Source organism: Orycteropus afer, unplaced genomic scaffold (assembly GCF_000298275.1).
Source record: "Orycteropus afer afer isolate SDZICR_OR568_19922 unplaced genomic scaffold, OryAfe1.0 scaffold00008, whole genome shotgun sequence".
Taxonomy (NCBI): domain Eukaryota; kingdom Metazoa; phylum Chordata; class Mammalia; order Tubulidentata; family Orycteropodidae; genus Orycteropus; species Orycteropus afer.
Genome location: NW_006921595.1, coordinates 3,626,504 through 3,638,940, shown reverse-complemented (window position 1 = coordinate 3,638,940; position 12,437 = coordinate 3,626,504). Strand labels below are relative to the sequence as shown.

The following is a 12,437-nucleotide window of genomic DNA, read 5'->3' as shown; positions in this document are numbered from 1 at the left end:
ACCTTGGAAACCCAAGGAGGGTCACTGTGAGTCGGATCCGACTCGATGGCAGTGTGTTTGGTTTGGTTTGGTTGAGTTGGTTTCGACTCCTGGCAGCCTTATGTATAACAGAACAAAACGTTGCCCAGTTGTGTGCCATCTCCACAGTCGTTGCTCTGTTTGAGCCCTTTTTTGCTCAGTTCAAAGAAGAGGAAATATAAAGGAGCAGTGGACATATAAAAACTACTTTCTTGTGGGAAGAGAGCTGTTACATTGTGGGAAATTGTAGTCAATGTCATGAGGCAAAGTGTATGTGAACTGCTGTATGGAAAATGAATTTGCTGTGTAAACTTTCACGCAAATCACAATAAAAAAAATCTTTTTTAGTCTTTTTAAATGCTTTCTTCCTAAAGAAGCACTCATTTATATGTACAGAAAAGCTTAGATGAAATTGTTCTTTGCTATGTTATTTGTAATAGTGAAAAAATATAGTCAACCCAGATGTCCAAGAAAAGAAAATGGTTAAACATAGTATGTACATACACACACTTACATACATACACTATGAAATATTATCTAGCAGTGAAAAATGGTAGATCTATAGATTGTTGTATTTGTTATGTACTATGAAGTCAGACCCCTCCTTAGATATCCAAGGCGATATTACTACGGAAGTAGATTGCCCAACCTTCCTTCCCAGGAGTGCCTGGTGGGTTTGAACCACCAGCCTTCTGGTTAGCGCTCAAATGCCTTAGGCACTATGCTACCAGAGCTCCCAGATCTATAGGTAGTGAAATTTAAATACCTTCAAATATCTCCAAAGTGAAAAGAACAAATTCTGGGCCATATATATCATATTTTATCATTTATGTGAAAAACAAAAGATCCTGCTTTTTTCTCTTTGTGTGTGTATAAAATGCATAGGAATGCAATCTGTAACGATCTACACCAAACCTCTAACTTTAGTTACCACTAGGAGAAAGAAGGCCTGGGAGATGTGGTGATGAGAAGAAAGTACTTAGGCTTTATCTGTGTTGGGTGGATTTTTAAAAATATTACTATGTATCACTTATCTCATTAAAAATTTAATAAAAAAATGCCTGCTGCTCTGCCTCAGGCAGAAGTTCAGAATCCTTGGTATAGCATAGAAAGATCCTCACGTGACAGTGTAGAAAGACCCTATGTTTTTCACCCCCAGTGAACTTCACACCATTGTCAAACACACCAAAATCTCTCACAGCTCCATGGTGCTTTCTCTGTGATTAGAGTCATACAAAAGAAAGCATCCTCACTCTTACTCAGTAACTCACCTCAGGATGTATTCCATAGACCTGTACACGATCTTGTCAGCCAGATAGCACCTTACATCATTGAAAATTTGGTTGTGCTTCCTTGTACTTTGTCTCAGAGACTGTGCCTAGTTAGTATTCTCTGCCCATCTGTTTTATACACTTTGTGGGCCAGGAACCATTTTCTTCACGTTTCTCAAGATATCTTCAGAAAGGCCTCCTATACCATGTAAAATTCCCCTGATACCATATGTCCCTTAGAGAATCAGCTCGATTTTAGGTGTGGCTTACTTTGAAGACTTGACTTTGGCCAGGTCCTAGTCAGACTGTTTCCATAAGAATAAAACTAGATTTAATCTTGGTTACTCCTTTGAGACTGTTTTTAAGCCTTCTCTATTTTGGAGTTTACTAATGCTTCACCATTCTCTGCTTTAGTTTCATCACGCTGGATGCTGGCATTTTCAACCTATTTCCAGTACTTTAAATAGTGAGGGAAATCTGCTGTTGTATTTCAGTTGCACAATTTATATATATATATATATATATATATATATATAATGCAGTTTCTTTTGATGTAAATTTGAATTATGTAAAATTAAAACAGTAGGGGATATAGTGAAAGTATTAATAAATCCTCACCTCAATTTTAAAATAAAAGTTGAGAAGAATTGCATCATTTTAAAGCTAGCAGACTTGAAGAAGTAAACTGTGTTTAAGTTACATCCATAGGGCAGCATCATTCTGGCCAGTGAGCTCAGGTATCCAACTTCTTGGGCAGTATTCTGTGGTTCACTGTGTAGGAACTAATGCATGTAGTTTTAGTGTCTTGTTTCTCTGTTATTTTAACATCTATTTTTTTTTATATAACTTGAAATATTTTTACATGCAGTTATAATATCACCTGTGTAGTGCCTAAGGCACTTGACTGCTAACTAGAAGGCTGGCGGTTCAAATCCACCAGCCACTCCTCGGAAGGAAGATGGGGCAATCTACTTCCATAGTAATACTGCCTCGGAAACCCAAGGAGGGGTCGCTATGAGTTGGGTCCGACTCGACGTCACATAACAACAACAATAGCAAGCAGGCTTAGGTGTTGAGGTACTTGGGGTAGTGTAAAAACTAGCACTTGACAATAAATAAGTTAGGAATGGAATTTAGATGCAGAAGGAAGGTTGGGCAATCCTACTTCCATAGTGATACTGCCTCGGAAACCCAAGGAGGGGTCGCTATGAGTCGGGGCCGACTCGACGGCAAAGAACACAACAACAACAACAACATAGCATGTTGACCATCCAACCGCCATAATATGCTGTGCTGTTAATTTAGGAATGAGAACTCTGTAAACTGCTGGAGATGATGTCTGGAAAGTAAAAGAGCATTGAAATAAACATATTCTGGTGATGTAGATCTCTGCCTGCTGGGAATGTATTTATTCCTGTGGGAAAACTAAGTTTAACACTTTGCATATATTGAAGTATTCAGAGTCTTCAGAAACAAATCTGTTGCATAGCATGCAGCTGTCTTATTCTTTGGGTTTTTCTTAATAAATAAATTATTATATGTCAGTTTAAAAATCTCATTTTAAAACACTTTGGAGCCAACAAAACAAAACACTTTGGGGCCAGCATAACAGGTTGTGATCTTTAAAGTATAGAATGTGAGTGAAGCTTCTGAATAGGCCTCACCTACTACTTAATAACCAGCTTAATAACTTCAAGCCATCCTTTCTAGATTTTTTTTTTTTATACATATAAAGTTTCTAATTCTAATGCTGTATGTTTAAGGTCGTAGGGACATTTAGGACAAACATTTATCATCCTGGAACAGAATATTAGAATTAGAAAGAATCTTAGAGATCATTTTACAAGGGGGGAAACAGATGGTTAGAAAGAGCAGCTAAGAGGCACACAGATTTCAACTGTGTTTTAATATACATATGTTTTATTTAAAACTTTATTAAAATTTTTGTGTGTGTGACTTGGGTGAACGTTTACAGAGCAAATTCATTTTCCATACAGCAGTTCACGGTACACTTTGTCTGGTGACATGACTGCAGTTTACCACAATGTAACTAACAGCTCCCTTCCTACTTCCTCCCCATAGTTATCTCTTCCCTGTGTCCTCCCCTCCATGTATTCCTGCCCTATGAGCTGCATTTTCATATTTTATGGTGTATTTCAATTTGTATTTCATTTGAATTTTCTGATAGCCTTTCCTTCCTCTTTATTGCTGTATATGTATTGGATTTCCCCCACACACACACACACCATGAAAATAAGCTGAAGTTGGATCCATTGACAAGAGGGTAAGATACGGAAGTGTCTATTATACTTTAAAAAAAAATCCATATGGCCTTTTTTTTCCTATTTAAGACTTTTTGGATATATAATATTGTAATTAGATTTTTTTTCTATGAGTTCTTCATACAAATAACAAAATTTTGGTGAAATTGTTCTTTATGGAGTTTTTCTTTCTTCTTTTCAAGATAATGCATATGGTAAAACTTTACGGCAACACCATGGCTGGGTCGTTCGAGGGGTTTTTGCGGTAAGATCTGTCTGCTTCTTAATGTTTTACTAGTCATAAGCAAAGTGTATGTGTGTGTGTGTGTGTGTGCTTTGTTTGTTTTGTTTCATTTTTTTTTTTTTTTAATTTTATTTTGATTTGGGTGAAGATTTACAGAGTAAATTCACTTTTCATACAGTAGTTCACATAATATACTTTGTCTCATGTCATTGACCAAAATTTACAATGCAACAGCTCCCCTCCCACTTCCTCCCCATGTTTCATTTGTTTTTAAGAAAAAGAAATGATGTTGCTTATTCCCTTTAAGTCTTTAAGCCTTTGGTGTGTGCAAATAAAAAGTATCTAGAAAGAACAAAGAGCTTTTGTGGCACAGTGGTTAAAACCATTGGCTACTAACCAAAAGATTGGTGGTTCGAACCTACCAGCTCCTCTGCAGGAGAATGATAAGGCAGTCTGTTTCCATAAAGATTTACAGCCTTGCGGCAGTTCTACTCTGTCCTGTAGGGTCACTATGAGTCAGAATCGATTTGTTGGCAGTAGGTTTTTGGTTTAGAATAGAAATGATGGCTTAGTGCCTAAGGCATGTGACTGCTAACCAGAGGGCTGGCGGTTCAAACCCACCAGTCACTCCTCAGAATGAAGGTTGAGCAGTCTACGTCTATAGTGATACTGCCTTGGAAATCCAAGGAGGGGTTGCTATGAGTTGGATCTGACTCCACAGCAGTGAGTTTGGTTTTGGTTTGCTCTCATCTAATTCCAATGATATTGTTGAAATTTACCCAGAAGTGGTTACCTATCAGGTAGTATTAGGGCAGAGGTAGACAGGAGTTGCTGTGGAGTTTGAACTGCCAACCTTCTGGTTAGCAGTCAAATGCCTTAGGCACTTCACCACCAGAGCTCCCAGACTGGAACAATGAGCCTAAATACTTAACATTGAAGGAAGCTGATTTTTGCATTCAAGCTAATAGCTCCCTCTGCTGACCATGGTATTCAATCCCACTAATGCTCAGATCTTAGTTGAATTTTCTCTTTGAATATTAAGTAAAGTGGGTGTGCCAGCAGCTAGGGCTAGAAATCTTTTCTTATCTAGTTATTTTCATTGTGAGGGTGTTTGTGTTCATGTGTTTGGGCTCCTGTTACCCACCACCCCATCCTCTCCATATGGTGAAGTAGGAACAACGTGTCTGGGAATCAAGTCCCTGGGACAGATCACTTAGCCTGTTTTATAAAATAGCGGGAATACATGACCCCTTCTGTCAGTAATAATAATCTGTGATGAGAGGTAGGTGTTAGTCAGACGTAACTGTGAAAAGACAGAGTCTCATGTAGTGGCACCCTAGAAAACATTATAGAAGGTGGAGCATAAAAATAGCCTTGCAGGTAATGCTACTGATTTAAAGGATAAGAGACATCATTTGCCTAAGGTAAGAGCTGTTTAGGTCATAATTTATTATAAGTTAAGAAAGAAAAGAATTTATAGTTTAAGAACTCAAATATTAGTGAAACAGAAATATTATTTGAAAGCATGGAAATGACTAATTCCGTATCCATCTGTTTTAGACCAGTTGGGGCTGAAAACTGTACACATTCAGCTTTAATGCACATTTAATAATTATCATAATTATAGTTGCCATGTAGCTGTTAGACACCTGTTGTATACTAGATGCTTCATGTTCGTTATCTTTGTAATCCTCAGGATTAACCCCCCACCATTTTACAGGCTTAGAATAGTTCATTCACTTTCCCAAAGTCCCTAAGACAGGCTATGGCAAAGCCCAGGTCTGAACCCAGATCTTTTGTCTCCCAGGCCAGTGCTCATCCTCCCACATCTCAGCTCTCGACAATGCAAACAGTAGTTAAGAATTCAGTGGCGAGTTCTTGAGGAGCCCTGGTGGCGTAGTGCCTAAGACATTTGACTGCTAACCAGTAGGCTGGCGATTCAAACCCACCAGCCGCTCCTTGGAAGGAAGGTTGAGCAGTCTACTTCTGTAGTGATACCACCTCAGAAATCCAAGGAGGGGTCGCAATGAGTTGGATCTGACTCGAGGGAAGTGAGTTTCTGTGAGTTTAAGGTGAGTTCTTAGGCAGGGGAAGTTCACTACATTCATTGATATCCCTGAGTAAATGGTGTGATTGCTTGCACAGGCCTAATGCCCAGGTTCCCTCAGTGAGATGACCAAGGACACACATTGAGTTGCCCTGTTGACAAGAATTATAATGTGTTTTCTTCGTGTAGAAGGCAAAGTTTAATCCTGAAGTATTGATGATCCAAGAGATGTTGCCAACAGGAACTCAGCTTAATAGGGAAGATATCATAAACATGGATCTTTAAAAGGAATTATTTAATTACAGCATTGGCCCAGATTGATAATAATTTAAACTTGTTATAAAATGTTTTAGAAATCATAGAAGACCAATAAAGGAAAAAAATTAAAACTGTCCATATCCTTGCTACCCAGTAAAAACCATTTTTAACATTCTTGTGTTTTGACTTCTTAGCTTTTATTTCTATATATTTTTATATATGTAGTCTTTTAAACATTGATTTAATTTGATATACTTATCTGAAGATCTACATACATGTTTATGTTTATGTTAATATATCTGCATATGTATATTATATAATTTCTTTAGTTTGTATACTTACTGTGCATATGCATATAATTTTTTTCCACATGTAGATTGTAATATAATTTTACTTTCATTTCTCCCACTTAATATATTCTAACGTGACTTTTTTAAATGCCATAAAAGAGTCTTTGAAAATCATTGTTTTTTAGTGACTATATAATACAGCCCTAATACTAAAAATACAAAAAACAAACTCACTGCCATCAAGTCAGTTCTGACTTATAGCAGCCCCTATTGGGTTTCCAAAGTGGTAAATCTTCAAGGAAGTAGATTGTCCCATCATCCTTCCACAGAGCAGCTGGTGAGTTTGCACTGCCAACCTTCTGGTTAGCAGTCCCGTGCCCTAGGCACTGTACCACCAAAGCCCCTTCCCGTTATATTGAGGTAACCATTAATTTATTTGTGTAGTCTATTGTTATCATAGTTAGTTGCCGCCAAGTCAGTTCTGAGTAATAGCAACCCCCATGTGTGCAGAATTGGGTTTTCACCAGGCCTGTCTTCCAGGGCACATATGTTGTTGTTGTTGTTGTTGTTGTTGTTGTTGTTGTTGTTATGTGCCATCGAGTCAGACGTGACTCATAGCGACCCCTCCTTGGGTTTCCGAGGCAGTATCACTACGGAAGTAGATTGCCCCATCTTCCTTCCGAGGAGTGGCTGGTGGGTTTGAACCGCCAGCCTTTTGGTTAGCAGTCAAGTACCTTAGGCACTATGCCACCAGAGCTCCCCCCAGGGCACATATAGCTGGGTTCAAACTACTAACCTTTTGCCTTGTAGTTAAGCATTTAACCATTTGTGCCATCCAGGGACTCAGCACAGGACCTAGACTTTCATCACAATGAAAATGACCCCAGACTTCCATAACAATTGAATATTGCTAGATGGGGGTAGGTGTAAACCACCAACCTTTCAGCTGGTAGTCAAGCGCTTAACCTTTTGCACCACTCAGGGACTGCTTGTCTGATTTACTGCTTGCCCACTCCTCGAAAGGAAGACTGGACAATCTACTTCCATAGTGATACTACCTTGGCAACCCAAGGAAGGGTCACTATGAGTCGGGGCCGACTCGATGGCACATAACAACAACAACGACAAGGTCGTTACTAAAAAGCTCTGGTGGTATAGTGGTTATGGTATTTGGCTGCTAACCAAAAATCGGTGGTTTGAACCACCAGCTGCTCTGTGGAAGAAAGATGGGGTAGGGTAGTCTACTTCCATAAAGATTTACAGCCCTGGAAACCCAGTGGGGGTTGCTGTGAGCCAGAATCAATAGTGAGTTTGGTTTTGAATTTTGTTATTACAAATAGAACAGCATCTATTTATACGCATCTTTGATTAAAACTCTTACTTCCTCAAAACAGATCCCTAGAAGTAGAATTGCTATGTCAGATACCAGAAGTTAAAATCACAATTTATATTTTTGAGTGCTTGCCATGTACTAGACATTGTGTTCAACACTTTACCTGAATAAAATTGTTAGTTTCATAACTCTGGGATAGATTCTCTTATTTCCCTGTTTATAGACAAAGAAATCTAAGACACAGAGATGAGATAAATGTACTCAAAGTCATAGGGTAAGCACACTTTGAAGGCTCTTGATACTATTGCCAATAATTTTGTTTTAAGGTTGCTGCTTTTTAAGAAAATAGGTTATGCTAAGCATTTAGCAACAGCCTTATCAGTAGAGGAATTGAGTTTGCAGTTAGATAGTTCCTTTCAGCCTCTTTTATTCTCCAAATAGTCCCTACATTGGAGGGCCTTTTAGTTTCCTAACATGTGCCAATTAGCAGAGCCAAATTCTGTTTAACAAACCCTGAGTTACTCAAGGGCACATTTTTTGCATTCAAGGAATTTGACTTACTTGCCAGTAAATAGTGAGATTTAATCTCAAAGCACTGGTACTCTACTGAACTGATGATGCCTGATCCAGGTGCTACCTCCAGCCTGGTCATTAACCAGCCTTCATTTGACCCTTTGTGCCTTTACTTGCCTCTTCAGTCAAACCAGAGAGTTGAGATCTGTCATTGGTTCCCCAACGGACTTGGCTGCATCACAGTCCTCTAGGCATCTTTGAGAAAAACATAATCCTGGTCCCCACTCTAGAGAAACTTGAATTTTTTTTTAATTTTACTTAAAATTCATGTGCATAGGGATTTTTTTCAAGTAAAAAAATGCAATAAGTTTTGTAATAAAAAACAGCCATCCACCAGTACATACTTCCCAGACTCTCTCTTTCGACGAGATAGCTATTTCTTCCAATATTTGCCTCCCTATTTCTAAAACTATTCAATGTTCTTTGTGGGTTTGCTAATTTTAGTCACTAGTATTGACTTCTTGTTATAATAAATTAGAATTTAGCTCTCTTAGACCTCCTTGCCCCTGCCTCACTTCCCCTGCCCCACCTTCACAGTGTAGGTCTACCACAAGATTTTGTTCAGTTATTTGTCAGTGTCAACATTATTATGATAAGACAAAATTCTATTCTTTTTCTTTATTCTTACCCAACTGTTATATTTTCCCCTTACAATCAGATCTCTAAATTGACCATCATTTTGAACTTGTCAACATATCAATTATCTGTTCTTCCTTCCTCCTCCACCCCCAGCATCTCTTCCAGAAACTTCTAAGCTCTTACTCCAATCTGAATTAGTTTTTCTTTAGGCCTGATACACTACTGTTGCCCTAGGACTGTCCTTCACAACTTTTCCTGTATTAGATTCCCCACTCAACCCCAGTATCATTTCCCAGGTTCTGTAACTAACTATATCTTTTTATTATTATTATTATTATTTTATTTTTACTGTGATTTGGCTAAACGTTTATAGAACCAATTCATTTTCCATACAGCAGTTCATACACATTTTGTCTAAAGACATCAACTGCAATTTCTCACAATGTAATAGCTCTCTTCCCACTTCCTCCTCATAGTTACCTCTTCCCTGTGTCCTTCCCTCCCATGCACTCCTGCTCCACCCCCACACCCCAGCTGTCTCCCTGTGCATGCACTGCCCTTCTGTTCTCCCATGATTGATCTCTCCAAGGAGTGTATCTACCTGATGTAAATGTTCAGCCTATATACCTGTCTTTTATTTGGATGGAAGCCACAGAAGTGAGTTCAATTCCTGACCTGAAGGGGTCTCACTAGGCTCTGTCAGAATAGCAAACCTGGTCTTTTTTCTTTTTTAATAATTTTGAATTTTGTTCCACATTGTTCTCTACAGCTAACTATATCTTGACCTAATCTATCATTTTGGTGGTGTCCATCCTCCAGTAACTTCCTTTCATGGTTTAAGGGAACTATATTTTTAGTTTCTGCGTATTTGAAAATGTCTTTATTCTAGTTGTTGTTGTTGTTATATGCCTTCGAGTCGGCCCCGACTCATAGCGACCCCTCCTTGGGTTTCCGAGGCAGTATCACTACGGAAGTAGGATTGATCAACCTTCCTTCCGAGGAGTGGCTGGTGGGTTTGAACCGCCCAGCCTTCTTGGTTAGCAGTCAAATGCCTTAGGCACTATGCTACCAGAGCTCCCATTATTCTAGAGTGATCCAGAATTAGATTGAAAAATCATAATCTAGATTAAAAAGCATAATCTTTTTTCTAGAGCAATGGTTTTGTTGGATATAGAATTCTAGGTTAATAATAATTTTCCCTCAGAATTTTGAAGACTTTATTGTCTTCCAGCTTCCAGTGATATGATTATAAAATCTAAAGTCATTCCAGTCCCTGCTCCATTGTATATAAACTGTTCCTTACCCCCAATTCTGGATGATTTTATGATCTTTATCCCCACATTCTAAAATTTCATGATGTTATTCTTTTGGTTTTTATCATTCATTGTTATGAACCCTTGGTTAGATCTTTAAATCTGGAGACTCATATCCTTCAGTTCTGGGAGGTTTTCTCATATTATGTTTTTGGGTACTTGCTTTCCCTTCATTTTCTGCTCTTTCTCCCTTGAACACCAGTCATTATTTGAGTACTTACTATGTGTCTGTCAGTGGTCCAGATACTGTGTACATTTCCTGTTAATCCTTAAAATAAAGTGATACTTAGTCCTTGTCTATACAAACTAAGGTTCTAGGTGTTTAAGCACCTTGCTCAGATTCCTCAAAAGAACATATGAAAGTTCTGGGATCCAAATCCAGGTTGGCTTAACTCAAGTCTGTGCTTTCTTTAACCACTGCATGATAAAACCAGTCAGTCTCTTATTGCAGCAAGGGGTAGACTGATTCTCAAAGATTTCCAAAGTATAAGACAGCTCAGGAGAGCAACTGGAAAATATCCAAGATTATTCAAAAAGCATCCAGAAATCTCAGCAAAGCCAACCCAATAGATGTCAGAAAGCAAGATTTAGCAAGCTTAGGGAGTAGTTGGCCAGCAGAAGGAACGTAAGTACCCTAGGAAATCTTCCATTAGAGAAGTAGCATGGTGGGGCTGAAAATGCAAAGAAATGATCCTGAACTCAGATCCTGGCTCTGTCACTCCTTGGCTCTGTGACCTTTATCTGTAAAGTGGAGATACAACAACTTACTATTCAGAGTCCTTACAAAGATCAACTGGGATTTTAAAAATGCTAAAGCATCAGTACACAAGCAAGCATTAGCTCCCCTCCCTTTTAGAAAATATTCAAGGGTACAAGGGAAATATTATCCATGTGGAGGAGAATAGGAGACATACAGAGAAACATACAGAGATGAGGCACAAATAGAGCAGGGGGGCCTAGGAGGCTGGCCATGTGGGAACAAAGATCGTGATAGCAACATGAACATACGTAATCCTTATGATTCAAGATTAAACTGTAAATAAGAAGGGAGCTTTTCTCAAACGCACTGTCAGCATTTCCTGACTTGAGGCCATTATTATTCTTTAAGATGGTCCAAGTACATACTTGGCTCTTCCAGCCAAAGTTATTTGACTTGGTGCTGGATACATACATGATTTTAAAGGATCCATCAGTTAGAGGGATGTATTCCTATTTCTTTACCCTTTTTCTCCTCAGCTCTGTGTGTGTGTGTGTGTTTGTACACATGAATGTGTGTGCAAGAGAGACAAAAATGGTACAGATTCTCATGGGCAGTTCTTTTGCAGTTAGCTCTGAGGGCAGCTCCATCCTATGAAGATTTTGTGGCTGCGTTAACCATCAAGGAAGGTGACCACCAGAAAGAAGCCTTCAGTATTGGGATGCAGAGGGACCTCAGCCTTTACCTCCCTGCCATGGAAAAGCAGCTGGCAATACTGGACACTTTATATGAGGTCCACGGACTGGAGTCTGACGAGGTGGTATGACCTCTGCGGGACAGTGCCGCCTCCTTACTTTAGGGAAAAAAGTTTGCTAGAGTATTTTGTTGCCCTACTTAATTTTAAGCGACAGCTTCTACTTTCTCCAGCCCATTATTTTGGAAGGTGGAGAGGCAGAGCCGAAACCCAGTGCTTTTATATATAATTTTTTAAAATGCATATGTATTTTGTGTTTTCAAAAATCAAGGTGCTATATATTTCAGTTTAAAGGGCCAACTGGAAACCAAATTATATAGCTAAGCTCTGTCTTGCTGTTACAGACTTAAACAGCAAGTTATAATAGCAGATTTGACAAATGAATTGGTTGACATTGTGCTTTGTTTTTATTTTATTTTTATTTTTAATGAGCCACCTGTACCCAAGCTGAAATGAGCAAATTCTATACCAGTGTTTCAGCCAGCTTAGACTGAAAACTTGAAGGGAATTTAAGCCCCTTTATTGAAGCTATTGAAAGGTAAACTTTGCTGTTATTCTTAGTTCTTCAGTGGGTCCTCTTCTCCATGGTTCTCTTGACTAGTAGAGCCTGGGTAGTCAAAGTATTGAGAACATCAGTGTGATCCTGTGACTGTAGGAGATGGAGAAGATACAAGGAGTGCCAGCCAGCCATATTTCCAGGGGGGAGACTGTGACTCCCTAGGCATGAGTGGCATGCCCTTACACCAAAATGGAAGAGGTGGGCCAAACTGTGCGAGATAACACACATCTAGTGCCCAAC

General features: G+C 38.9%; 1 protein-coding gene across 1 annotated transcript in view; it reads left to right on the top strand.

Moving 5' to 3' along the window:
* The window catches only part of PLEKHA8 (pleckstrin homology domain containing A8), a 121,525-nt gene extending 109,815 nt beyond the window's left edge, over positions 1-11,710 (top strand). The window contains exons 13-14 of the mRNA XM_007946423.1: positions 3,754-3,815; positions 11,513-11,710. Of these exons, the coding sequence (XP_007944614.1) occupies positions 3,754-3,815; positions 11,513-11,710 (260 nt within the window). The remainder of the gene's footprint in view (positions 1-3,753; positions 3,816-11,512) is intronic.
* The last annotated feature ends 727 nt before the right edge of the window (positions 11,711-12,437 follow it).